Here is a 27,184-nt window from a genome sequence, read left to right as displayed (position 1 = left end):
GCTTTCTCACGGTAGAGATACACGAAATGATGATGTTGATATCAAGGGAAGCATGTCGATTCAGACCATGTGGCGGACCGAAGCCCACAAAAATTCAAGGCTCGTGCAAGGGTCAATGACTCTCAAACCACCCGGTAAAATCTTCCTCGTTGCTTTCTCTGCCAATGTCTCCTCTATCCCGCTGTCGGCCTTCCTCGCGCATAAGAGAGGATGAAAGCCAGGCGCCGAACGCCAAACAAATGAGTGATGTGTGATTGTATGAATGATCCGATGCGCTCGATATTTAGTGAGCTCCAGGTCACTGTTCACGACAGACATATTTTCGCTGCAATACGGATCGAGTAGTCCCTCATCGATGTTCGCGCTCTATGTGTTGCTGTGCACTGCACCAAACACAAGCCAGCGTATCCTCCCAACCATGCAAGCTATCATCAACCTGTGGGATGGGTTCAACCGTGACCATATATACATTGTACGAATTGGTCGGCTTTCCTCTTGCTGTATTTTGTTGTAGACGGCAAAGGATGTTTGAATGCGGGCAGCGGCGGAAAACGTTGAAAATTGATATGAAATGAAGCGGATCATCCGTCGTCGAGGCAAAAAGGCCAAGCCGATCACAAGAGTCTACTGTGGCCCCGTCGGAATGCTTCAGGCGAGTAGATATATATATAATAGAGACGAGACGAGCTGGAAAGAAGTTGCGTATGCACCCTCGAAATTCATTTTCATCGCGTGCCGTTTCGGCCCTTGCCCGCCGCGCGTGGCAGCAGTCGGCAAGCGCTTCCTACAAGCAAAATGTACTTCCAACTTCCAACCGAGTTCTAATCGGCTCATTGCCTAATGCCGAATGGCTCTCATCCGATATCGGTGACTTCGATTGTCAGACCTGACCGGGCGAGCAAGTTTTCAGACCAATTGCTTGACTTGAGCCATCCTGAACCCAACGGTGCGTGATTGGTGGGAAGAAAATTAGGTTGGAATTACTCTATATAGGGTTTACGTGCTTTGCTCTCGCTCCCTACTGGGCCAACGGGTTGGCGGAATCGCGGTGCCCATGTCTTGCCTGGCATTTTGCTTTTTTGGTTGCACCGGCAGCTGGGTCTGACGTGCTGTACATCTTATAGCAGGAGGCTTGAAGATAATCGTTGTGCATGCGCCTGGACTTCAGGCTTCATGCTTCGCTTCAGGCCGCTTCAGCAGAGATGAGTCAAGATAAGTGAAGACGTATGTTCGTATTTCGCTCGCCTACACCCTGGGCGCATGGCGCCTGCGCCCCTGTACCGAGCCTGCAATTGTTTTTTTTTGGTTATGAGGGTGACGCTAAGGCCGTCTGTTTCTACGAGGTCCTATCCTCGAACGTGGGGAAGCTGCTACCACATGGTCAGGCATTGGGCTTTGTATGTACACACAGGAATTGCTGTGTACGCGGATCGATTGATTGCTTCCTAGTGGCCTTGACGAAGGTGATAGATCTCGTTGTGTTTACATTCGGACAAAGCTTCGACGGCTGTCGGAAGCTCGCAAGCTCTGCCGTTTGGATCCACTTCCTGTAGCCTCTCACCTAGCCCTCCTCCTTGGCTCGCAACTCTCTCCTCTCTCCCTTGTGACCTCCTCCCTCTTGAGAGCCTCACGTTGCCCAACTTTCTCGAGAAAAGCGCGTCCACGAGCGCGGCAAAGAGAAACGCAAGGAGAAAAGGCTTGAGCTACGCCCAAAAAGGGGTCTACTGCTTACAGCAGTAGTCAGCTGATGAGTGTCCACTCTGATGGGGCACTTGACCGACGCGAGCCACACGGAGCGGAAACCTATTGCTGGAAACCAAAATCTTCCTTTGGGTAGGTGCTGTCTCCCAGCACCAGCACCAGTAGCCGGGCGCCGCTACTCCAACGCCCGCGCATGCGTGTTTGCCGCCTTTGGGCCCACTGAGCACTGCCGCTCTCTTTTGGGATCGAGGATTCAACTTGACGCCGAAAAGTCCATTCAGCAACAACTCGCATCCCTCTCATTGCAAGCTTGGTCAACAAGCTCTCTTCCTCAACTCTCCTTCGGTTCTCACGAGCTTTTCCACCCAAAGCCAGTGATCCTGGGCCTGGATCTGCTCCGCTACCTCGCAGGCTTCCATCAGGATGTCCTACCAACGCCCGCAGGACACACACATTCTCCCCAACACCTCTGGGTATCAAGTCCAAGGTGGCGGCTACTCGGACTATCCACAACAGACCACCGGCGGCATGTACAACAACAACGCTGCTAACCAGAGCGGATACTACTATTCGGACACGCCAGCTGCTGGTGCATCGTACGGTGGTACTCCTGCCAAGGATTACGAGCAACCAGGCTGGAGCCAGCAGCCGAACGCAGGTAAGCAATGCAAGTAGCCCCTAGGCAGGCGAGGAGTTATCCATTCCTTGCTAATTTGTTGCACCCTCTCCCGCTGGATCTTCCAGCTCAACATGCGGCACAGAAATATTCGTACAAGGCACCTGCTCAGAAGCGCCGCAGCAAATGGCTCCTGATTGGGCTTCCCATTCTCGTCCTGATCATCGCAGGTGCTGTCCTCGGGGCTATTTTCGGCTCCCGAGCAGCAAAGCGGAACAACTCCAACAGTGTCGGGAGTGCCCACGTTGACAACCCAAAGCAAGCGAGCACGGCGAATGCCCACGCAGAAGCAGGCGGCGTGGACAAGCTGTTCTACGGCAGCACAGATCCTTATGGAAACCCCCGTTTTCTGCCGACTGTTAACACTGCTGCGCCGACAGGCAATGGCAACCCGGCAGTCACATGCAATGACGACACGGATCCTTCGTCTCTCAGCTTGAACAACCTGCGTTCGCATCCGCGCATTATCGCACCCGGCTACATGTGGTCATGTATGGCCGAAAAAATCAACAAGGATGCTTATCTCACCATCATGAACGATTCGGTCATGGCCAATGCCACTGCTTTCGCGGCCATGCCTCCTACCAACTACTCTATTGATGGCGGATACAATAGGTCCGGTATTCTCGACGTTTCTCGCGAGGTACAGCTACGCCTCCGGTCTTGGGGCTACGCATACAAGATGACCAATGATCGGAGCTGGGTGCAGAGGGCGTGGGAGGAGCTATCAGTCGCAGCAGGTAACAACAGCAATGTGCAGTTCGGTCAGGGACCACCCCCTCATCCTAATGGACACTGGAACCCGGCGCACTTTCTCGATACCGCAGAGATGACTGCGGCGTTTGCAATCGCATTTGACTGGATGTACGACGCCTGGAACACCACGCAGAAGGCGTTCATCGTGGACTGGATCATCCAGTTTGGTCTCACGCCAGGTCTTAACCAGTACCAAACCGACGACGGCTGGTGGAAAAAGGATGTTAATGGAAATGGAAATTGGAATTGTGTGTGCAACTCGGGCATGCTGCTGGGTGCGCTGGCCATCATAGGCGACGACGCCAAAGACCTGAGCCAGACTGCGACAAAGGTTGTCAATCATGCCATCGATAATATCAAGAACAACTGCTTTAATGGCCCTTACGCCGATGGCACCTGGGCCGAGACGGCTAACTACTGGTACTTTGGCACCAACGCTGCCGCTCGTGCCGAGTCTGCCCTTGTCAGTGCGACAGGAAACAATCAGGGCTTGAACCAGAAGTTCTACCAGACCGGTTACTACCACATGTACGTCAGCGGCAACGGCGGTCTGTTCAACTATGGAGACCACGGCCCGAACAAATTTAGCACCAACGCCAACGCCATGCTCTGGTGGGGCAACTATTACAAGCAACCGCTGCTTACGCTCTTCCAGCGCGATCGCGCAGATGCGCTCGGGGACCCAATCGCCATGTTCTGGTACGACACGAGCGCAAAGGGCGCCTTCTGGAACAATCTCCCGCTGGACAGGTACTTTGATGATCCGCGCGGATCTTGGATGAGCATGCGCAGCTCGTGGACCGACTTTAACGGACTTTTCGTCGCCATGAAGGCGTCCGCGCTCACTGGGCACCAGACACACGGTGACCTTGATGTCGGTGACTTTGTCCTCGATGCGATGGGGACCCGCTGGGCTGGAGAGTACGGCTCGGCGCAGTACCTGAGCACGGACTACTTTAGCAACGAGACCCAAGGCTCCACTCGCTGGCAGTACTTCCGAAAGGGCACGCAAGGCCAGAACACACTCGTTATCAACAAGGCCGACCAGAGCGTGATGGCTGCGCCGAGCAACACATGGGGCTCGCAACACAATTTGACGCAGACGTCAGACATCAACTACAAGCCTGGCACGAACGACATTGCGTACTTTGTCACTGACATGAGTTCGGCGTACAACCAAACAGCCGACAAGGTCCAGCGCGGCATCCGCTTGCTTAACGGCCGCAGGCAGGTGCTGTTGCAGGACGAGATCGCGGCGGGCGTAGCGCAGAACGGTATCCAGTGGCGCATACAGACCAACGCGACTGTATCCATCAGCGGCAGCATTGCAACGCTGACGATCAAGTCAATCGACGACCCAAACGCAGCAATCGGCCTCAATGTGCCAATCTCGGCGAAGACGCTCAAGGTTCAGATCCTCTCGCCGCCCAATGCTCAGTTCACCCACAACGGTCCGCCCGCTGAAAGGCTGTACGGCACAGACCCGGACCCAGCCAATGGTGGCGATCCGATCAACACGGGCGTCACAACGCTCATCATCGACATCCCCAACCCGTCTGGCGCGACGACAATCCAAACACTGTGGCAGCCGCAGTGGGACGACCTCACGTCCGCGGACAGCAGCACTCCACAAAGTGTACCGCTTGTCAGCTGGACGCCCACTAGTCATAGTTGAACTGCAGGCGGATATCGCTCGCTTTGCCTGCGAGGCATCGCTTGCTCTTTGTTTCCGCCTCATTCTTTTTCGATCATCGATGAAAAATGGTATTGACCGCGTGCACAACAGGCACAACAGACGGGGTATTCACGGAGTAATATTTGAGTTCACCAAAGCACTCAGCTTAGCCGCCGATCGTTATGCCCCCTACTTAACGATCCTCCCTACGCAAGAATCACCTTTGCTCCCCTAACATCATCCCTGCCTCCACCGGACCTTTTTCTCTTTGAGCATACACTTTATGTCTTTTCGATCCCACATGACTTGAATGCAAATGGACACTTCACTTCCCTTGACAGTGTGCGAGAGCATGCGAGGGCTCTGTCTGATTCTTTCCCTAACGGCGATGAGATCAACGTAAGCAAGGATGCGATGAAGCTCGCAGCAGCGGCAGCGTGCACGCGTACAGCCCTGGGGGTGGAGAGGGAAGTCACCCTGCCCCTTACTCTATCCTTTACTTTTTATGCTCGCCATGCCTGGTGTCGGGAGCTCAGCAGATGGCAGGAAGTGATGCGGCGCAGGGTTTGTTTGGCCAGAGCAGGAAAAATGATTCGATAATTCGTCCCCACTCTTCTCCTTGTTTTCTCGCCTGCCCTCATTCGCTCGCTCGTCCAGCTTCCCTGCTGTCGCTTCGACATGGCCGTGGGATGCAAAGAGAAGAGTGCCGACGAGCCACTAGAACAGCGCCGATCCCCCAGCGACAGCAGACGATACTCGCTGCTTGATCAGCTGCTCGAGGGGGATGCGCAAGATGGTCCTTGTATAGGCTGCGCTGGACAGGACGATGGTGAATGGAGAAGAGGCAACCAGCTGGGAAGAGCAGCAAGGCAGCCTTTACAATACGACCTACCACGATCAGTGGTTTAATTTGATGGGTGTCTCGGTGGATAGCAAAGCACTGTTGACGCACCAGTTGCGCTGAAGAAGAAAGGCCGGCTGGCACTGGGCCAGTCGTTGCAATTTGGTGTTGACTGGCACCTTGCGAACCTATGAAGAACTGACTGGACGCTTGTTGACGCATCCAATCACACTAGGGGGCAGTGCACCGCACCACTCTCCAACTTTCGCCCAACCCGCGCCTGCCCCTCTCAGGGGTCCACCGCAGGAGTACCGCAGCCTGCGGCACCGCGCAGAACCACGAGAAGGCACCAGGAGAGTGAGGATGCGGTGAGGAGGAAGGCCCCACAGTCTGGCAGGACATACCCAGGCACAGCGCTCCACCCCTCATTCCACCCTGCCGCTCTGCCATCTAACTGTGCCGAACCGGTACTTTCTTTCTTTTGAACCGCAAGCAGCTGGCTGCCATTGACCGACACACTGTGGGTGAAGCAATCTGAATTTAATTTTGAATATATAATAATCGAATTCTTTAGTATCGCTATGCTTAACGCTGGTGGAGGATAGTGCAGCACCTGCTTTAGAGAGCGTCATTGACACACCTGTCTCCGCCTCTGCGCGCGACTGACTCTCAAAGCGCCTCTTTGGAACGCCATATACTGTTTGTACCCAGGCAACACCCGCCTTGGCGTATAATAAGGCGCTCGATATTGTCGATCCTGCTTTGCAACATCGACCTTATCCGCCGGTTCTCTCCACCATCCTGCACATATTTGGACTACGCGGCTAGACCAGGTCACCATGTCTGCCGAGTGGCCCCTGGACTTCATCTACGGCCTGCCGCAGCGGCCGCAGACGCGGTCGCTCGGTGACCACCTAGCAGAACACATCACCGAGTCGGGTCGGGCCACAACATTGCTCGACTGTATCTGCAACTCACCGCGGCCAGCGATCTGGTCCCCGGACCTATCACGTGGGCCACTGGACCATAGAACGATCAAGCATTTCATCTCCAACTTCACCCTGCCCGTCTCGACGCGCTCGCGCGGCAATCCGCTCAAGCAAAATGACCGCGTGATGATGGCGCTGCCCACGGGCCCCGAGAACGCACTCGCGCTGCTCTCCGTCGCCGCATACCACACCTGCGCTCCGGTCAACGCGAGCTGCACGGCCGGTGAGCTACGCGACGATGCTGTGCGCCTGCGTGCACGTGCGGTCGTCACGACGCGTGATGCGATTGACCGCCTCGAGCTGTGGTCGCTGTTCGAGGAAGAAAACATGGAGGTCATCTTCATCGACCCACGCGGCGTCGGGCCAGCGGGCCTCTTCGATATGGCCGTCCTCGAGCCGGATGGACCGACGCCGTATCAACTCGGCAGCCTGCCAAAGTCTCAGCTGCACGGCCTGCGCGACTCGAGTCTCGTCTTGCACACATCTGGCACGTCCGGAAAGAAAAAGGTCGTGCCGTACTCGCTCAGGCACCTCATCGTCGGCACATGCTGCGTCGTGTTCTCGTGGGAGCTCAAACCAGACTCGGTCAACAGTGCGTTCCGTCGCAGATGGCCCCTTTCTTGCTGCCTACGATGCTGACCTGCATCTCCCACATTCTTGTGCAGTGAACATGATGCCGCTCTTCCATGTCGGCGGGATCGTCCGTAACCTGTGGGCGCCCATGTTCTCGTGCGGCAGCGCCATCATGTGTGCTGGCTTTGACGCCACTGCGTGGTGGAAACTCGCCAAACAGCTCGGTGCCACATGGTTAGTCTCCCATACCTTTTTCATTCTCGCCCTAATGCCTCGCATTGCGATCACTTACCTGCCACACTCTTGATGCTCCGTGTCTCTCACTCGTGGCACAGGTATTACGCCGCTCCGACCATGCACCACGCCATCCTGGCTTCGAAGCCAGAGGGCATCGATGCGAGCAAAGAAACCAAGATTAAGATGATCGCAAATGCCGCCGGCGGTCTGCTGCCATCACTGGCCGTGCAGCTCAAGGAGACATTTAGCGGCACTGCTGTCCTGCCGTCGTATGGTATGACAGAATGGTGAGTCTCGAGCGTTTGAGCCGTGCATTGCAACACCTTTGCTGAACAGTGCGATGCCGATTGTTCCTGCATCATAGCATGCCTATCGCCTCCCCACCGACTCATTACCAACTCGACCGGCCAGGCTGTTCAGGCATCGCTTGCGGGCCAGACATTTCCATTCGCGATCCGTTCAACCGCGAGCGTGAACTCCCTATCGGGCAGACTGGCGCTGTTTCTGTGCGCGGCCTACCCACGTTCTCAGGCTATGAAGTCGAGATTGGTCAGCCGCTCGACGCATCCTCATTCTCAACCGAAGGGTGGTTCGACTCCGGCGACATGGGCCACATGGACGCTGACGGCTACATCTACATCACTGGTCGGTCGAAGGAGATCATCAACAAGGGTGGCGAGGTCGTCTCACCTTTCGAAGTTGAGGAAGCCATCACGCAGGCATGCAAAGAACGCGTCAAGCAAACGCTTGCCTTCTCTATTGAACACGCCGTCCTGCAAGAGACGATCGGCGTCGTCGTCGTGCCCGTCCCGAACCAACCACGCATTGGCCTAGCGGAACTTCAAAACCTCCTGCGCTCCCACCTGCATCCGTCCAAGTGGCCGTTTGCGGTAGTGTACATGGATGACTTGCCCAAGAACCAGGCAGGCAAGCCGTTGCGCATCAAACTTGGTACTCGTCTCGGCATTGGGCCCCTCTCTGACGATGTGCCTGCACTGCAGCGGCACTTTGAGGCGAAGGCGCCCGACAAAAACGTGCCCCTGTCCGAGCCGATCCCCTGCAACGTTGTCTCCATTGATGTGCGTGCAGTCGAGCGCGCCTGCTACCGCATCCCCGGTATCGTCGAGGCGGCCGTGCGGCAACGCAAGGACGGCGCACCGGAAGCGTTCATCCAAGTGGAAGAGGATGCAGATTACGATGCGGCAGACATCGATCGAGCACTGGCGCAGGTCCTTCATGGTTACGTCGTGCCGAACCCGCTGCACGTCTTTCGTCAGCCGCTCGCCAAGGTCAACGGCCAGATCGACTTTGACACAATGGAGGAGGAGGTCAAGGCACAGAATGCGTCCTCCATGTCGCGCACGGCGATCATTGTCCGCGACATCATTGCCAAGTTGCTTGATACCGAGTCTGGCACCATCACGGCCGAGTCGGACTTCTTCCTGCTTGGTGGCAACAGTCTGCTGCTCGGCCGTCTGGTCCACTTGATCCGCAAGGAGACAGGCGTCTCTCTTGAGGTCTCTTCGCTCTTCAACAACTCGACCGTCGCGGGCATCGCAGAGGTCATCGAGGAGGAGATCGGCGACGGAGAGGACGACGAAGATGATGACATGGATGGATACTACGATGAGAAGAGCGGCCTGCCCAGCTCTAGCTTCCTCGGCGCCCATCGCTACGACGATGATGACCCTAGCGACACGCTGTCCAGCCATGACTACCAGCCTCGCAGCCAGAGCCACCCGTGGGTCATGTTCATCCAACTCATGCCACTCCTTTTCTTCTACCCTTTCAAAGCGGCCTGGACGTGGACCGTCATCCTGCACGGCCTCGCCTTCTCGGCTTATTACATTTCTGACAACTTCTGGGAGCGCGTAGCCGTCCTGCTCGCCTCGCTGATCGTCGCAAGGTTTACAAGCCGTATCATCTGCCCCGTCACTGCCATCGCGTTCAAGTGGCTCATCATAGGCCGGTACAAGCCTGGCAAGTACCCCATGTGGTGCAACTACCATCTGCGCTGGTGGATCGTCAACCAGTCGCTCAAGACGGCTGGAAAGGGTCTCTTTGGGCTGACCCCCGATCTTCAAAAGTGCTACTACCGTCTCCTCGGGATGTCCATCGGCTCAGACGTCAAGATCGACAAGTATGCTAAGCTAGGCGAGTACGACCTGATCACTGTTCACGATGGGGCACGTATCGACAAGTCGCTCGTTCGCGGGTTCTGCGTTGAGCGCGATGGCTACTTCCGTCTGGAGCCTATCATCATCGGCCGCGACTGCGTCGTCAACACCTTCACCCAGATCTCGCCCGGTGCACGCCTTGCTGACGGCACTGTCTGGGGCCCGCAGTCGTCCTCACACGAGGAGCCGTCCTCCGATGCGTACGCAGCATTCAACAGGGCAGGTATCCCGCGTCCCTCTTTGTGGCTGATTGCGTTGGTCGGCGTCCCGATCCGATTCTTCGTCAAATTCCTCGGCTATGTGCCCTGGTTCGCAGCGCTTTTCATGCTTCTCTCGCAGCCATTCTCGTTCAACAGGCACGACAGCATCGAGGGCGTCATTGCCTGGTTCGCCTACCCGCGCCGTATTGGATGGCATTACGTCGCTCGCGTCGTGCGCAATGCCATGCCGCCGCTCATGAACCTCATACTCGGTGTCGTCGTCAAACGTTGCTTCGGCCTCAACCGCGAGGGCTCCATGCGCAACGCCACGGAGCTTTCGCTGCTCCGTCGCTGGATTGGGGCCGAGCTGTTGTCTCAACCCCAGTTGAGACGTGCTTTCTCGCTCCTGGGTACGCACTATGAAATGACCTCCGTCATCTATCGTGCCATGGGCGCCAAGATCGGCCGACGCGTCTATTGGCCAGGCTCTGGCATCTACTGCCCAGACCCGGAGCTGCTAGAGATTGGCGATGACGTCGTTTTTGGCTCACGTTCCGAAGTTTTTACTTCCGACAGTATTGGCTGGGCTCGCGTGCGCGTCGGACGCGGGGCGATGATTGCGGACAGAGTCGTGCTTCTACCCGGATGCAGCATTGGCAAACAGTGCGTCATGGGCTCCGGTGCCTTGGCACGCCGCAATGGTTCCTACGAGGAAAACTCGGTGTGGATGGGTGCAAAGAACGGCGAGGCTGTCAGCTTCGGCAAGGCCGCCAAGCAAGAAGCCATGGGCGGCGAGGACGAGACGCTCACGCCATTCGGTCGCGCGTTCTACAAACGCCAAGCCAACTTCTTTGTCTTCCCGTACTTGATGCTGGTGACCATCAACATCTTCATGTCCGTCTTCGCCTCGGCCTACTGGGCGACTCCAGCCGCCGCGACAGTTCTGCTCCTCAACTTTCTCCGAAGTAAATTCGGAGATAAGGCCGCATTTCTGTTCGCCGATCACTGGTACCGCCCCGGGCTTCTCTATGCATCCATCGCCATTTGTTTTGTCATCATTATGTTCATTCAGTGCATGCTCGCCTTTGCATGGGTAATCGGAACTAAGTGGGCCGTCATTGGAAGACGCCGCGAAGGGCGATACGACTGGGACAAGAGCAGCTACTGCCAACGCTGGCAGCTTCACCTTACGCTCCAGCGCTTGCTAGGGAGAGGCTTTGGCGGCCATGTCATTGGCTGCATCTCTGGCTCGATCTACGCTGTCTGGTACCTGCGTGCGCTCGGCGCTCATATTGGCCGCGAGTGTGCGATCTGGGCAGGTGGCAAGCCGTCTTTGCAGCTGACTGAACCGGAAATGGTCACGATGGGCGATTACGTCTCGATCGATGACGCGTCTGTCGTCGCTCACATCAACTCCAGAGGGCGTTTCAGCCTCAACAAGCTTCGCATTGGTGACGGCTGCGCCATGCGTTCAGGGAGTCGTCTTCTCTCAGGTGCCAGCATGGAGCCGCGCTCGATCCTTTTGGAGCACACGCTCGTCGCCTCAGGCGAGATTGCAGAGGCTGGCGCTGTCTACGCTGGCTGGCCAGCGCGACAGCTGCGCGTCCGCAAGCCAAAGGCACCGTACGCCGATGGAGGGGATTCGTCGCGCACGAGCAGCACGATCAACATCGGCAACAAGGGCGGATTTGACTACAAGGGGTCCCCCAACGGCACGCCTTATGGCTCTCAAAATGGGCACGGCTGGAACGGGCCGGCAAGTCCGCTGATGCAGCAGCAGACATTCGGGTTCAAATGATCGCACATCCTCCATACCGCTGTGCTCCGTACCACACCATACCACAACCACATCACATCATGCTGCGCAACACACACCAGTCTTTTCGCAAGTGTGCACGACTTTGAATCATAGCAACCGACTCTGTCTCCAAGCGCGAGATCTGTTCTTTTGTAGTCTTAGATGAACACGATAATCATTTTAAAGTCAATGCAGACATGCAGTTTATGCCCTCCGGTTATTCTCATTTTCCAAAGTGAGCGCAAGAGCGTATTATACAAATTACTTTTTGATGATATTTTTACGCTTTCGAGCGCCTTTGGGAGCGGCTGGGGCCTTTTCGGTCCCTGCTAGTGCAACTGGAGCTTCCTTTACAGCGTTAACACTGCCGCTTACGCTTCGAGCAGCCTGCTGCTCCGCGATCAATGCATCGATCGCAGCTTCCTGCTGCTGCCTAAGCAGCGCGAGCGCCTCGTCATCCAGGAGCCTGCCTGATGTACTTGACCTATAATTCTCCTCTTTCTTCTCATCACCTAAATCCAATAAGCGGCGCTTTTTGCGTGCCCGCTTCGCCTCCTGGCCCCTAAAGTAGCGCATGTACACGACCGTCTCTGCGAACCCGACGAGCAACGCGCCGGCGAACGCGACGAGAGCGCGAGCGGGAGGGGCGAGGCCGCCACTGTTCCCTGCGAACCAGGCGGCGACGGCGACGGCGCACATGCTTAGCAGAACATTGGCAATGGCGGAGATAATGGAGCGCGTATAAGCCCACTCCTGTGCTTCTTGCTCGGGCGTCAGCAGCTGCGCGCCGCGCTCCATCGGCACAACGGGCGGATTCATGCCCGAGCGCAGGTGCGGCGTTGCATGTGTGGAGATCGTGTACGGTGCTGCAGCGGATGAACCCTTGAAGGTCCAACCGGCAGTCAGGCTCGGCGCCAAGCTGTCGCCGGCAAAAGATGTCATGCGAGCATACTCGTCCGCTTCGAGCTGCGCCTTGATCCGCGCTAGGCTTGCTTCAAGCTCCGGCGAGCGCACGAATTTCGGCTTCGGCGGCAAGTAGAGCGTCGCGCCGTGCACGAGTGAGCTGAGAGTGTATCGTGTCCAGGATGCGTCGTCATTGCTATCCGCTTTTTGGGGGGTTGCGTTGGCGTTCTCGCTGGTCGATGTTCGGCCCTTGCAGCTGGATACAGGTGCCGGCGTCGAGAGCGCTACTTGCAGCCGGGCGAGCGTACGCGTGTCGCCTGTGAGGGCCCACATGCGTTTTGCTACGTCGCGCAGCACGTGATGATGTAGAACGACCACTTTGGCGTCTGGCGCTGCCGCTGGCTGGGCGATGCATGCATTCTCCGGCTGGACACGTTGCTCCGTAGGCGGGATCGCGGGACTGCTGCCAGTCATGGCGACAATCACGCTCGGCTCCTGCTGCGGCCAGCCGTCTGGCGCAGGTAGAGGGTGCTCAAGCGCATCTTGGATGCTCCGCCGCAGGGCTGTGGGGAGAATCCAGTGATCTGCGCTGGACCCCCATTCGCGATCGCCCTCGCCATCTGCACTATCCGCTGGGGAAGCGGATGAAGGTGCTTTCGACGCTGATCCCGATCCTGACGCCGCTGGCTGCCCGTCACCCGGGCCCGAGACGAAGAGGAGATGCCTGAGGTCCGCAACTGCGCGTGGTGAGAGTACAAGATCAGGCATGGCAAGCCAAGGCCGCTCGGGGGCTCATGCGAAACGCAGCTAATACGCAGCTAGCGACTTTGCAGCCTCGCACTCTTTCTTTGCCTTCTGACTGTCAACTGCAAGGCTCGAGACACGGCTCAATTCTAGATGCCGTCCTGTCGAGCTGGAAGCACGCTAACCAAACCCGGAACCAACTGCGCGACTCGCCGCCTCTCTCCCTCCCTTCTCTCCCTCTGTCGCGCGCGCAGTGTGAGCCGTGTTATGACAAAAGAAAGAGAGTGTCACGCTGCGCCGAATCTCGCTCGCTGACTCCGACACCGGCAGGCCACAACCTACGGGTCCCAGAGAAGCGCTGTTGGCTGAAATGGGGGCCAGCTGGGCTGCTGCCCTCTAGGCACTTGAACGTGGATGAGTAGAGAGACGCTGGTCGCTGATATTCTCGCAGCAGCGGCTGGCACTTGGCTGGCCCCTTTGCACTTTTGACCGGCTTTTCTTGTTGCCGATGAGCCCCGAAGGAATTGAAGTGATTCAAGAATGCACGTTTTGGCGTCATTGGGGATCATCGGAATATGCATGTACAATTGTGGAGAGAGCACGCATGCGGCGTGCGATGTGGTGGTACAATCGACCTCAGAACCCAATATCCGCGGGAAGAGCCGTTGCCCTCAGGCGAAAAAAATAATCCAAAGGTGAAAGAGCCTCCTTCTCACGCCATGACATGGTCACAAGCCACAATGCATCAGCATGGAAGTCATGGACACGTTGACGAGTGAGCAACAGGACGGATGCCAATTTACCTCAAGCACCAAGCTATCATATATAGTGTTGCGAACGTGGGCGGTGGGGGAGGCACTGTAGAGAAGAGAGGGATACTGGCCAGATCATACAAGACTGAGCACCATACACCGCATATACCACATAGTCTACCATCAGCCATAGCACCCCCAGGCCGATGTGCCGATGGTGGAGCCCATGCCGCGGGAGGACTGAATGCATGGACACGCGATCATCTCCGTCCTTCACAACAACAACAAGCCAGCAGCTCCTTTTTGAGATGGAATTAGCCAGCTCGTGCTCTGGGGAAGAGATGGAGCGACGGAGATGCGGGCCGCACAGCTGGCGGATGTAAAAAGCTGCCAAAAAACCTGTTTGGTTCGGTCGAAAGAACAATGGCCACTGGACGGCAGTGTGACGACCTGTCCACGGTGCCGGTGCGTCGGCCCGCTGAATGGCCGAGCAACAACCGCGCGCAGCAGTTGGCGTGTTCCTCTCTCTCGCTGACTCAATTCTCGGCTGCCATCGGGTCCACCCATCAAAGATGTCTTCTCACTACCCATGCTCAGGATACATGATCGTTAACTCCCATCATCGCTGCTTCTCCTTCAGCTGCGTACCCCAGTCGAAGCGTGCCCCCTTTTGAGGTGCGTTGTGGAAGAGTACAACGAAGCCAGTAGCGACGGCAGGCCGCCGCGGTGAATGTTCCGCTTGCGACACCGCCCTGCACGACAGCGAAACGAGGGCGCGGCGTCTGTACAGTCACGGTGTGGGCGCACCGACTATCCGCCATCGGCCATCCTCTCACTGCTTGCATCATAGTGTCGTGAACATCCGCACAGCGTACACCTCATCGTAACCCCTCCCCCCAGCCAATTCATCAAAGGAGCTTGCCACATATATCACGCGGGTATCGTCTCCTGCCCTGTCTGCGCGCTCAATAGTTCGCCCAGTGTCATCAACGTCCCAGGTGAGGGTCGGGGAGGAACTTGACGAGCAGCGCAGCCCTGCTGGCAACCCGCAGGCGCTGCTTCATCAATCTGCACGCTGTCGACACAAAGACAAGCTCGGAGGTGCCAAGTCTACAGCCCCTTGATTGAAGCTTGCGTATCGTCAGCGCACCTTGCATTGCCAGAGTCACCCCAGATAACACGTGCTTCTCGTCGCCAACGCAACAACAACATCCATTCACACCATATTCCCTTGGGCAATGCACAACATGTCTTTAGCGGCGGCCGTTCCTAGCGCTCAGATGTCGGGCTTGTCCGTCGCGGACCAGACCGGACCAACCCGGCCCACTTCGTCCGAACGCGTAGCCACCGCACTCTCCAGCGAAGCTGCTCAGAAAGAGGAGGAGCGCAAGCAGCGGCGCAAGGTCTACACCAACCCAGCACATGCGGCCTCACTTGTCAACCCCCACAAAGAGCGCGACGAAGTGGTCGCTGTGTCCATACAAGCAGCCGGCGAGGCAGTATTCGAAGCTGGGCATCATGCATTCGACATACCTGAGGGGAGGAGAGAGTGTGTGGTCATTGGCGACTCGCCCTCGTCGTCTCATCCAGCGTCGGCCGCTCAATCGCCGCCTACCGGGCCGAGCGCAGATGTACATACGATGGGAAGGCAGACTTCCGGCGCCGGCAGCGTGTCCGATGGCAGCGCCAGCTCCCCCGGCTCGAACGCTGTCAGCCCTGTACCATCCGGCATATTTGGAAGGATCGGTTATGCAGTCGGGATGGACCGACGCGGATCGTCCACATCCGCGCAGGGCCCCGGCGCAAGTGGTCTCTCCGGACCTCGCGGTGTTGATGCGACGCACCAGGTTGCAGCTGCTAACAACAGCGGAAACGACGCGCCCAATGCGACCAACACGCCGCCGCAGTTTGTTTTCCCCAAGCTGGGCAGCAGGCGGAATACGCAGGCGGACATCCACGACGCGCACAACGGCAAGGGCTCCGTCGCTAATCCACGGAAAAGCAGTGTCGCGGCGAGCGAGAACAACAGCCCGCACGAATCGGGAGCGAACACGCCAGGCAACAGGTCAATTCACAGCAGCAGTAAGAAAAAGGACAAGGAGCATGCAGGTGGAACACACATTGTCCATGATCTACGGAGGGTAAGCTGAGCAAGGAACCACGCTTCATGCAGCTCCACATTGACATTTGACATTTTTTCGCCTCCCTTGATCCATAGTTCCTGCACCACCACATCGGTCATCACAGCAGCGCGGACAAGGTGCACTCCAAGGGTGGCTCCTCTCATCACTCGGACAGGAAAGCGTCGGCTAGCGGAACGCCAGGCAGACGCCAAGGGCGAGACTCTCCGCCCCTGGGGGAGGACCACGCACATGTCAAAAAGTACGGCAAATGGGGCAAGGTCCTCGGCTCGGGTGCGGGGGGCACAGTCCGCCTGATCAAGCGCTCCAAAGACCACGCTGTCTTTGCTGTCAAAGAATTCAGGCAGCGCCGACCCGGGGAGAACGAAAAGGAGTACATCAAAAAGGTTACTGCCGAGTTCTGCATTGGGTCTACGCTGCACCACGTCAATATCATCGAGACTGTCGACATCATTTCCGATCATGGGCACTACTACGAAGTCATGGAGTACGCCCCCTTCGACCTCTTCTCAGTTGTCATGAGTGGAAAGATGTGTCGCAAGGAGCTCTACTGCGTCTTCCGCCAGATCGTCGACGGCGTCGACTACCTGCACAGCATGGGCCTCGCGCATCGTGACCTGAAGCTGGACAACTGTGTTATGACGACCGACAACATTGTCAAGATCATCGACTTTGGCACGGCCACTGTCTTCCACTCGCCCGGCAAGTCCAAGGTCGTCGCGACCGGTGTTGTCGGCTCGGATCCTTACCTCGCACCAGAGGTACTGAGCCAGCAGACGTACGACCCGCGTCTGACCGACGTGTGGTCTCTCGGTATCATCTTCCTCTGCATGGTCTTGCGCCGCTTCCCCTGGAAGCTGCCGGACCCGCAGCACGACCAGAGCTTCCGGCTGTACGTCCAGTCTCACCCGGAGCTCTGCCGACCGCCGGCATCGAATGCCAGCAAGGACGGCAACGAGAACGGAGGGTCGATCGACACGCGCGAATCGGCTTCGAGCGCAGGTAGCGGCGCGACAACTTCATCGTCCCAAGCACAATCCACGCCTGCCACGTCGGCGCCCAGCAGTCGCAGTCCATCCGCAGGCGACGGCAACGCCGGCCAGCGAACCGGGGCAAAGGCGCCCTTGTCGCTGACGAAGATGGACGATGCGAACGAGGCCGAGTCGATGGACAGCACGGGCATCGCCTGGACTGCCACAGGTAGTGCTACGCCCACGATCCCAACTGCCAAGGAGGCTGGCTACCTCACGCCTCACTACCCCGGCTCGGGAGCACAGACGCCGTCTATGGGTGACGGAGAAGATTCAGCAGAGGGACACATACAAAACATCACAGGTGGCCTCATGGTCTCTTCCCCCATCACGGACCAGCTCTCAATTCAGCGCCAGCTGTCTGGGGGCACTGCTGTGGCAATACCAAGCAGGGGATCAACAGCCGCTGCCGGAGCGAGGGTCGAAAACCAGTCGATCGACTCGGAAGCGACGTTCAAGTCTGGCGCCGCTGACAGCATCTTCCGTCTGCTGCCGCGCGAGACGCGCAGCGCCCTGTCGCGCATGATGGCCATCGACCCTGCGCTGCGATGCACACTCGGCGACCTGCTGCGCGGCAGGCGGTACAGCGAGATCGACTCGCCGCTCACGCGCACGCCCGTGATGAGCCGGTCCACCTCTAGCGATATGCTGCACAAGGCCATGACCGGCGCCGTTACCGCTGCTGCTGCCGGGGGGTCCTCCGACAAGCACAGGCAACAATCGGGCCTGTCACGCCATCACGACTCGCTGACGCAGCTCTCGCACGCAGAGTTCGAAGACGATGATGATTTCGGCGATGAGTGGCTCAAGAACATCCGCACGTGCGCCCACCTGCGGGTCGAAGGGAAAGGCGAGCATCCGGACCACCCGCATGTGCAGCCGCAGGTGGAGGAGAACAAGAAGAAGCATTCGCTCTTCCATCGATAATCGACGGCACGAACCGATGACACCTTTACCCATCGATCGGAGGAAGAGGAAGGCGCCCACTTTCGCCCAAATTTAACCCGACACACATCAAACCAGAGTAACGATGACGACCTCGCTCCCAGCAACCTCATAGCCCCTCCTTATTCATTCGCCCGAGAGCCCAAGCGAGCAGGCGCTGCTTCCGCTCAGCCGATCGGCCTGTGTCAAAATCTGTTTGTATCTTGTACCATGTACTACATCTTTCTTCAATTACTGCCCTTTAATATACTCGATGAGCCCGTCTCAGGTCGCGTTGCTTTGCGGTTTGCATCGTTGCAGTCAGTATGCGCGCGCAAGGCTGGCTACCTACATCTCTCTCTCTATCGGATCCAGTAGGCGGCCAAATAAAGTAGGGTTGGGGCACTACGTATGGTTGTAAATCCCGCGCCTGCCTTTTTGCAGGAGAACACGTTGGTGCTCTGCGGCCCCTTCTTGACTGTGTGTGCTCTTCTTGAGAGAGGATCCGAAAGTCGAAGAGCAACAGGTGAGCGTGCACTACAAGCATAGCCTGCAGGGTGCGAGCGTGCGGAGCCGATCGACAGGAGAGGCGATCAGTGAAGGCTGTTGCGAGCAGCAGATCTACTGATCGTGGTCATCGACCACCATCATATTGGGGGGATCCATCTCCTTCTTCGCCTCCCTCTGTGGCTGGCAGTGGCCTGCCCATCTCGCCGCCACCCAACCGGGGCTGGCCAGCGAAGGGAGGGTCACCTTTGGCCTCGCCCTCCTGCTACGTCCGTGCTGGCCGACCCTCTGGACCAGAATCGCTCATTGGGCCAGCAAGTCAAGGGTAATACGCTCTCCACGTGGCAGGACCGTGTCGTCATCGGCTCTGTATGCTGCCAGACTTTTCGCTCATACTGCTGATGCCATCGGGTCTAGCAGAGCCGCATTAGTGTGAACGTGGGGCCCGTCTCAGACGCAGGTGTAGGCGTCAGGGAAGATACAAACAGCAACGTCGCGAGTAGCAGTGCATATTGACTCGCGCAGTCGCAAGTATCGGTACAACCGGAAACTGAGCCAGCTTCATCGTCTTCCCATCAGGCGACGCTAGACCGCAGTCATAGGCTTCGGTCACAAAGGTAGTCAGGATCTTTCAAACCAAGGCAGCTTGACTATGGCGGCCGACGTGTCATCGTCTTCAACTTCCGCTGCATGGTCTGCAAACAATGCTGCTGCAACGGCCCATCAATCCAGTGTCATGCAGTCGCAACCAGACGTAGGCGCTTCTCCAGTTGCAGTGCAGAAAGCTCAAGCACAAGCGACCACATCACTCCAGCAACATCAGCACCTTGTATCGAAGACCAACGCTGTTGAGCCTGGACGCTTCTCGGCGCTGCCCTCTCCAGGTCTGATGCTCGACGGGCCGGCGGACAAGCTGCCCGGAATTCAAGCGCAGCTTCACAACCTGCAAGCCTCTGCCACGAACAAGTGCGTATAGTAGCGACAAAGCTCTGGAAAGATGCTTTCCTGATATGTTTTCTTCCCGCTCACAGCTTCGCTGCCGCCCTCGAAGCGGACCAGCGTGCAGCTCTGCAGCCCACAGTTGACACGCCATTCACCTCGACAGAAGACATCATCAGGCGCTTGCTCCCTTTCCACGTCTTCCAAATTCCATCGGAAGACCTGGACTATGTCATCAATCAGCACAAACAGCAGCATCGTAATCGATCACTCAAGCGCAAGCGGCGGCGGATAGAGACACCTGTGGAGGCTGCTTCTGCGTCCGCGACGTCAGAGGCAACGCCCACAGCTGCACCAGCTCCTCTCCTTGCGTCTGCACAAGAACATGCTTTGCAATCAGAGAGCTTCGCTGATGCATCAGCAGCCGCTTCTACAAGTTGTGCCGCAAATAGCCAAGCCGAGGTAGGACCAAGCAGTGTAGCGCCTCTGGCAACGATATTAGAGCCATCCTCGAACGAGGTCAACGGGCAGCCAAGCAAAAAGAAGACTCGATTGCGAGTTAGACTACCTGCAGCACCATCGGGGTCATCAAGTGAAGGAAAGGGAAAAGACAGAAGAGCCTCGGTTGTCACGGTTGGCGGCCTGAACGGATACGAGATTGCGTCGGAAAAGGGCGAGGACGGGGACTCTGCTTCGAAGAAGGACCAAACACCTCAGCCACCGCCCGAGCCAGAGCCTTTCGTGCCGTGGTGGGAAGCGGATTTGTCCTGCTCCTCCACATCTGACTACACCGTTGGATTCGATCACAACGATAGCTTTCCATCAATGATTGAAGCGATAGACTTATTTGACCGCCACGCCTCCATCAGCGAGCGCGTGATGAAATTGCTGATCGGAGCAGATGGCGGCTATACACGCGCGCAGGGCCAAGTGTTCTTGGAGACGCAACTGGACCGGTACAATTTAGAGTACGAGCGCGAGTTGCTGCAGCAGGACACACAGCTGCTGGTCCAAGCACGGACTCGATGGGAGACCTTTGCGCGCGAGCATCCGGAGGCTGCCAAAGCCGCGTTGCCGCCGCCGCCACCACCACCTCCGCCACATCAACCTCAGCCTCAGATGCAGCCGCCTTTAGCACGGTTGCCACCACACCAGCCGAGTCCAGCGTCTACGCTGGCGTCGCGCACAGTGCAAATAACTGATGCAGCCACATCAGCAAAGTCGACAGACCTTTCATCGCAGCAGCACACAAAATCGAGTGGTGCACAGCCACAACCGCACAATCAAGCCCCGTCATCAGCAGGCGCACAAGGGGGTTCTTCAGCATCAGCACGTTCAAGCATACCAAACCAGCCCATCCCGCTACAGATTCCGCTGTCCGTCTTGCCGCGTTTGACGGCTCTCGGCATGAACGCCATCCCCGCTCCGCATCTTGTGCCTGCGCTTGCAGCGAGCGTCTCGATGGGAGCCGGAGCAGGGGCTGGGACTGATTCTGGCACAATCGATGCCAGTAGCTACTTACGCAGCATCGGCCCAGCTACTGCACCGCGCAGTGCGCCGCCCGATCAGCGCGAGCCGGCTTTGCTCATGGGCATCACCCAGACGCAACCATTACAGCAGCAAAAAGTTCAAGCGTCTTCAGCTTCTGCTGCTGCTACCCCAGCCTTGCACGTGCTGCATATTAGCGTGCGCCTCGACAAGTTGCTGCCGCACCAGCTTTCCGGGCTTGCGGCGATAATGTCAGGCTTACAGGCGCAGGCACAAGCGCAGGCACATGCACAGAAGCAGACAAAGACGAAGGCGCAAACGCAAGGATCGGCACAGGCACAGGTTGAGGCTGCAGTGAATGCAGAAGCAGGCGTTGCCGATGCCGCAGGCGCATCCCAGTCGCAGCTGCCATCGCAGCCACAGACAAGCGCCGCGGCGCTAAATGAGCCTGTAGCTAGTAATGCTTCCCCCGCGCCTGGTCCTGGGTAAGGCCAAGGGCCAAGGTCGCGCCAGGCGCGCTCGCCGCCCAATGCATAATTGCACAACGCACTTCGTGGCACTGCGGGAGTGAGCTTCAGTTCCTAGTGTTCCATGAGACATGCGCGTACGGAGTTGGTGAACCGCATCAGGGCATTTTCCTTGAGAAGGTTCTGCTAATGTACATTGCCGCCAGTGGATCGGGTCTCCGCCTGCGGCAGCTATGTCGACGATCGTGTCAGGGTCAATCGATCACCTCGGCCTGGGACAGTGCCTTGCGCCTCGCGCCGCCTTCCTCCTGGCGGTTGAGGCGGCGGATGTGGAAGGCAACGCGCTTGGCCATGAACTCATCATCCTTGAGGTTCCTCGGTTCGATGCGCTGGCTGCAGCCCGACACGGGGCAGATGGCGCTGCCTTTGGTGCGCTGCTCACTCAGGACGTACTCCTTGATCGTCTTGCGCGAGTAGACGTGGGAGCAGGCCGTACTGCGCGTGCAAGCGAAAAAGAGAAGAAAAGGGGAGTCGTCAGCCATTTACGAAGTTAATAGCATCTGGTGGATGGGTCAAGCGAAGACCACGAAAAAAGACTGACTTGATGACTGGATTCTCAAGCAAGGCTTGCGTGAGCGGATCCTTGAAGTTAGTCGTCATGCCTCCGATCTGCAGCTCGTCATCATCGTCACCCAGATCATTGCGGTTGCCGTTCTCTGCACAAGCCGGGTGGGGCGGGAGCGAAAGGGCGTGGAACACGCGCGTCAGCGTCGGTAACCAGTTGCGCCCCCCGGAGGGAATGAGACAGGTCGCAGGATTGACATACCAGCAGGTATGATCTCGCTCATGGACGGCATGGGCTGCCCCTGGTTCCTCGCGGCGGCGTCCCACGCGAGGGTCCTGAAGTTCTCGTACAGTTTACTTTTGAGGTACTTTTGGCGCGCCGTCTTGGCGAGGTACGCCTCGTTGAGATTCTTGGATGCGCCGTCGTACTTGGCGACGAGGTCCATCTGCACAATGTGGGAAGGCGGGTATGGGAGAGTATGAGCAGGCGCTTTCAGAGGTCATTCCCAATCTAATATGATCGGGAAAGGTACTATTTGTATTCTCACCCCTTCGGCATCGTCGTTCACGACGTCATCCCTGATGTTTCCGAGGATGCGTATGCGGCCGTTGGCCGTAAAGCAGGCGTCTATCAGATCGCGGACGTCCTTGTCAAGCTGCCTGAAACGCTGTTTGGGCCGTGCGAGGAAGCGCGAAGGGGGCAGCATGGAATGTGGAGAAGTATGTGTCAGAGCGAGGCGTTCACTGCTGGGAGCGTTAGGGACACCTACTCACCGGATGCTCCTCCTCGCCGCCGTGGTACTCTTCGAGCGCGATGATGGCGTCGGCGAGGACCTGATTGGTCTCCTCAGCGCTCTTAAGGAAGGCCTCGATCTCCTTGATGGATCGGGAGATGAGCTTGTCGGCCATGTGCGCATCGACCGGCTGGTCGATCTTGACCGTGTCCTCCCACATCTGCCACTTTGCACGCTCATGCTCCGGGTCCTCCTCGTCTTCCTCGTCTTCGGAGACATGAATCGCCTGCGTCAGCGCCTTGAACGCCTGCGTGCGCGCCTGTCCGCCGGGCTCGGCGTCGTCAAACCCGAGGTCGGCGCCCCCGGCGCCAACTTCCTCCTCGTCCTCCTCATCGTCGTCGTCGCCGGCCTCCCGGCGCGAGCGGCGCCCCTTGTTGCCCCTTTCCGATAGGCGCTGCGAGTTGCGGCCGTACGTTGCACGCATGCCCTTCCGCGATGGACCCTCGTCCTCCTCCCCTAGATCATCCTCTTGCTCTTCCTCCTCGTCATCTTCATCGATTACCTGCGTGGTGCGCCTGCGGTCGCCGCCGCCGCTGCTTCGCTGACCTTGTGTCTGTTGCATCTGGGAGCGCGAGCTGCGCGGCGGTCGCCCTGCGCGCTGCGTCGCGCTGCTCCCGTCGGCGCCGTCTTGATCCTCGGAGGCGACGCGCCTGCGGGCTGAGCGCAGGGGCGGCATGGCTGTGGGGGCGGCTATATGTGCTGCTGCTGCTCTGCTCGATGCTTGCGAAGCGTGCGCGCCTGCTGGGCGTGCATGTATGCATGCATGCTATGCGCCGCTTGTCCTGGTGGCCGCTGTACCGGGTCTCCCCCTCTCCCATATCATATCAATCATATCATCGTCAGCTCGCGTCGCGCTCTTCGCATCTGTGGAAACACATGGTGACGCATTTCGTCATTTCGAGATGGCGGGGCGGAACGCGAACCCACCGTCGGTCAGATTTTCTTCGTTTTCTTGGAGAGGGGAGATCTCGATAACCCGTATCCCAGTGTCACATGGTCCTATTATACACGCAGCGCAGCTTCTCATCCCAGCATAGCACAGCACAACGCAACCCCTGAAAGAGACCGCAGCAGACAGTTGGCTTTGTCGTCCAAGCTTCTCAGCCCGATCCGCACGCGAATCTTGCAAACGCGTCCACGCGTGTAATCCTCCCCCCCCGCCAGCGCAACCGTGGATAGAGTGTGCTACAGTCAAACACGGCAAGATGAAGTATATCATCGTCAGCGGTGGTGTCATCTCGGGCATCGGAAAGGGCGTCATCGGTGAGCAGCCTCGAGCCGCCGTGCTCGTGGTCAAAAGAGCTGATAGGGACTGACCCTCTCACCATGCCTGTGCGACTGCACGTCGCTCCGGCTACCCCCCAAAAACCTCCAGCCTCTTCGACCGGGTTGCTGCTCAAAACGCTCGGCCTCAAAGTGACGGCCATCAAAATCGACCCATACATGAACATCGATGCAGGCACCATGGCCCCGACCGAGCACGGCGAGGTCTTTGTCCTCAACGATGGCGGAGAGGCCGACCTCGATTTGGGCAACTACGAGCGCTACCTCAATGTCACCCTCCGCCGTGATAACAACATCACTACCGGCAAGATCTACCGTCAAGTTATCGAGAAAGAGGTGAGGCGAAGCGAGGCAGGGGCGTGCTGCTCAGAGCACTGCTGATCAAAGGCGGTTGTGATGTGCAGCGACGGGGAGACTACCTCGGCAAGACGGTTCAGATCGTGCCGCACCTGACGGGCGCGATCCAAGATTGGATCGAGCGCGTGGCCAGGCTGCCCGTCGATGAGACCGGAGAGGAGCCCGACGTGTGCATCGTCGAACTTGGCGGTACCGTTGGCGACATTGAGTCTGCGCCGTTTGTCGAAGCGCTGCGCCAGTTCCAGTTCCGAGTCGGGACGGAGAACTTTGCCCTGATCCACGTCAGCTTGCTGCCCGTCATCGGCGGTGAGCAGAAGACCAAGCCTACGCAGGCGGCGATCCGCGACCTACGCGGCCTGGGCCTCGTCCCGGACATGATCGCCGCGCGCTGCGCGACGCCGCTCGACCACGCGGTCATTAACAAGTTGTCCATGTTCTGTCACGTCGGGCCCGAGCAGGTGCTTGCCGTGCACGACGTTAGCTCAACATACCACGTCCCACTGCTGCTTGAGCAACAGGGCATGGTGCGCTACTTTGAGCGGCGCCTCGGCCTCGACGTCAATGGCATCCCCGAGCCGATGAAGCTCAAGGGCCGCACGCTGCGCACGCGCTGGCGCGAGCTCACCATCGGCCACGACCTCCCGCTGGACAAGGTCGAGATCGTCCTCGTCGGCAAGTACACGTCGCTGCAGGACAGCTACATGTCCGTCGTCAAATCGCTCGAGCACGCTGCGCTGCGCTGCAGTCGTAAGCTCGTGCTCAAGTGGGTTGACTCGAGCGACCTCGAGCCGCACACGGAGAAGGACAACCCGGTGCGCTACCATGAGGCGTGGCACAGCCTCTGCTCAGCCAAGGGCATTATCGTCCCTGGCGGCTTTGGCCAACGCGGCACGGAGGGCATGATCAGCGCGGCGCGTTGGGCACGCGAGAAGAAGGTCCCCTACCTCGGCATCTGCCTCGGCTTCCAGATCGCGGTGATCGAGTACGCGCGCAACGTCTGCGGCATCACTGCCGCTAACAGCGCCGAGCTTGACGCCAAGTGCGCCGACCCAGTCGTTGTGTACATGCCCGAGATCAGCAAAACGCACCTCGGCGGCACGATGCGGCTTGGCCTGCGCCCGACCATCTTTGGGCCTGGCACGGAAGAGTGGTCGCGGATACGCAAGCTGTACGGTGGCGAGCCGGTTGTTTGGGAACGCCACCGCCACCGCTACGAGATCAACCCGCAGTACATTGAGCGCATCGAACGCGGCAACATCGACCCCGCCGCCAAGGCTGCCAAGAAGTTGATCAGCCGACCCCCGCCTGAGCGCGTGCCATCGCTGCCAGAGGTCACGTTTGGCCTGCCGAAGGATACACCGCGGGTGGGCCCCCCGGCGGACGAGCTCTTCTTTGTCGGCAAGGACGAGAAGGGGGAGCGCATGCAGATCGCGGAGATGAAAGGTGAGCGCTGAGCCGGTCGGACGTCGTATCATGCCGGTGGGACTCTTCTAAACTTGTTTCTCTCTCTCGGCCCGCAGACCACCCATATTTTGTCGGCCTGCAAGCGCATCCAGAGCTCGTATCGCGACCGCTGAACCCCTCCCCGCCGTTCCTCGGCCTCGTCGCCGCCGCGGCCGGCATCCTGGAGCAGCAGATCGCGGCGCAGCTGAAGGATTTCGTCCCACCGCATCCAAAGGACCTTTTGATCCTCGAATCAGAGGCGCAGCGCCGCAGGGAGCTGGGGCAGGACACAACCAATACGGAGATCAAGCCGGCCACGACACCGCCGGGCGTGTCGACACCCGTGCGAAGCCGCTGTCCCGACAGTGAAGAGGTGCACCCCAGCGGGTCTCCCCTGATCAATGCCTCGTCAAGTGAGGCTCCTTAGCACACATATACATAGAGCAACAGCAGCAAAAAGTATCAAAGTCGCAGCGGCCGGTGGTGTGGGTGCGTTGCGAAAGAGAAATGATCATGATGTCTTTGCAGTAATCTACCATTGTAAATGCCTGTTACCACACCAGTACCGAAAGGAAAGTAACAAATGCGAATATGCCTCAGGGTGTCTGGTCAAAATTCAATGGGAAGGAAGCTGCGGGGTATGCTGCGAAGGTGTGTGTACATGTAGGCAAGAGGGAGGAAGAATATCCCGCGCCAGGCTTCTCTTCTACCCTAGCTATGCCCTGTATCTAGAAAGCGGATTTGGGCGTAAGCGGCGACGCAGACCTCTGGCCGAGACGGGTGAGCATCATCTTGCTCGCCTCTTGGCGTTCAGCCGTGCGCTCGATTGTAGCGGAGTGCGGCACGTTGTCAAAAGCATGCTGCTGCTGATCACGGCTGCCTCGCAGCTGGCCGGAGCGGAAGCCTTGCCTCCCGGGAGGGATGTAGATCGGCTTGGACCTGGCCAGGGGCGAATCGATCGCCGTGGCAGCCTGGAGCGTCGCCGCTTTCCTTGGCATGTTGAGGCCCGCACGCGCCGGGAGCGGCGAGTCGGGGATCGCGCGCGGAGACGGGCTGCCGCTGCCGCTGTGCGCAGCAGCGCTGGGGCCGAAGCGCGCGGCGACTGCTTCTGCGACGGTGCGCGCGACGTGAGCATGCGCGGCAGCGGGGCTGAGCCTGGCGCTCGCCGCGGAGGAAGGAGATGCTGCTACTGCGGCCGCCTCCTCCTCGGCTATCTGCTGCTT

General features: G+C 58.4%; 8 protein-coding genes across 8 annotated transcripts; 5 read left to right on the top strand and 3 right to left on the bottom strand.

Annotated features, from left to right (window-relative positions):
* Nucleotides 1–1,995: 1,995 nt before the first annotated feature.
* K437DRAFT_259936 (uncharacterized protein) lies at nt 1,996–5,140 on the top strand (the record flags this gene model as incomplete). Its single annotated transcript, XM_013384789.1, has 2 exons — nt 1,996–2,359; nt 2,446–5,140. Coding segments are annotated over exons 1-2 (2,594 nt in total), but the record flags the coding sequence as incomplete, so codon positions are not given.
* A 1,168-nt stretch (nt 5,141–6,308) lies between these two features.
* K437DRAFT_276673 (uncharacterized protein) lies at nt 6,309–11,806 on the top strand. Its single transcript, XM_013384788.1, has 4 exons — nt 6,309–7,230; nt 7,304–7,445; nt 7,547–7,735; nt 7,813–11,806. The coding sequence occupies exons 1-4, from the start codon at nt 6,489–6,491 to the stop codon at nt 11,621–11,623; spliced, it is 4,884 nt and encodes a 1,627-aa protein (XP_013240242.1). The 5' UTR covers nt 6,309–6,488; the 3' UTR covers nt 11,624–11,806.
* Nucleotides 11,807–11,884: 78 nt separating this feature from the next.
* Nucleotides 11,885–13,829, bottom strand: K437DRAFT_265164 (uncharacterized protein; the record flags this gene model as incomplete). The annotated part of the gene is made up of 2 exons (XM_013384787.1): nt 11,885–13,263; nt 13,613–13,829. 2 exons carry the CDS (start codon nt 13,827–13,829, stop codon nt 11,885–11,887), a joined length of 1,596 nt encoding a protein of 531 aa, XP_013240241.1.
* Nucleotides 13,830–15,065: 1,236 nt separating this feature from the next.
* On the top strand, nt 15,066–18,251 carry K437DRAFT_46935 (Pkinase-domain-containing protein). The gene is made up of 2 exons (XM_013384786.1): nt 15,066–16,163; nt 16,241–18,251. The coding sequence occupies exons 1-2, from the start codon at nt 15,261–15,263 to the stop codon at nt 18,119–18,121; spliced, it is 2,784 nt and encodes a 927-aa protein (XP_013240240.1). The 5' UTR covers nt 15,066–15,260; the 3' UTR covers nt 18,122–18,251.
* A 1,026-nt stretch (nt 18,252–19,277) lies between these two features.
* Nucleotides 19,278–21,541, top strand: K437DRAFT_265162 (uncharacterized protein; the record flags this gene model as incomplete). Its single annotated transcript, XM_013384785.1, has 2 exons — nt 19,278–19,591; nt 19,657–21,541. The coding sequence occupies 2 exons, from the start codon at nt 19,278–19,280 to the stop codon at nt 21,539–21,541; spliced, it is 2,199 nt and encodes a 732-aa protein (XP_013240239.1).
* Nucleotides 21,542–21,640: 99 nt separating this feature from the next.
* On the bottom strand, nt 21,641–23,694 carry K437DRAFT_259931 (uncharacterized protein). Its single transcript, XM_013384784.1, has 5 exons — nt 22,858–23,694; nt 22,632–22,751; nt 22,346–22,529; nt 22,121–22,235; nt 21,641–22,014 (listed from the first exon to the last, which is right to left on the bottom strand). Exons 1-5 carry the CDS (start codon nt 23,551–23,553, stop codon nt 21,774–21,776), a joined length of 1,356 nt encoding a protein of 451 aa, XP_013240238.1. The 5' UTR covers nt 23,554–23,694; the 3' UTR covers nt 21,641–21,773.
* Nucleotides 23,695–23,879: 185 nt separating this feature from the next.
* Nucleotides 23,880–26,552, top strand: K437DRAFT_252085 (CTP synthase). Its single transcript, XM_013384783.1, has 4 exons — nt 23,880–24,140; nt 24,253–24,497; nt 24,566–25,961; nt 26,039–26,552. The coding sequence occupies exons 1-4, from the start codon at nt 24,083–24,085 to the stop codon at nt 26,386–26,388; spliced, it is 2,049 nt and encodes a 682-aa protein (XP_013240237.1). The 5' UTR covers nt 23,880–24,082; the 3' UTR covers nt 26,389–26,552.
* Nucleotides 26,553–26,689: 137 nt separating this feature from the next.
* On the bottom strand, nt 26,690–27,169 carry K437DRAFT_270975 (uncharacterized protein; the record flags this gene model as incomplete). The annotated part of the gene is made up of 1 exon (XM_013384782.1): nt 26,690–27,169. A coding segment is annotated over one exon (480 nt), but the record flags the coding sequence as incomplete, so codon positions are not given.
* Nucleotides 27,170–27,184: the final 15 nt, after the last annotated feature.

Source organism: Tilletiaria anomala, assembly GCF_000711695.1.
Source record: "Tilletiaria anomala UBC 951 chromosome Unknown K437scaffold_150, whole genome shotgun sequence".
Lineage (NCBI taxonomy): Eukaryota > Fungi > Basidiomycota > Exobasidiomycetes > Georgefischeriales > Tilletiariaceae > Tilletiaria > Tilletiaria anomala.
Note: the sequence above shows the minus strand (reverse complement) of the source record. Positions and strands in the feature narration are given on the sequence as shown.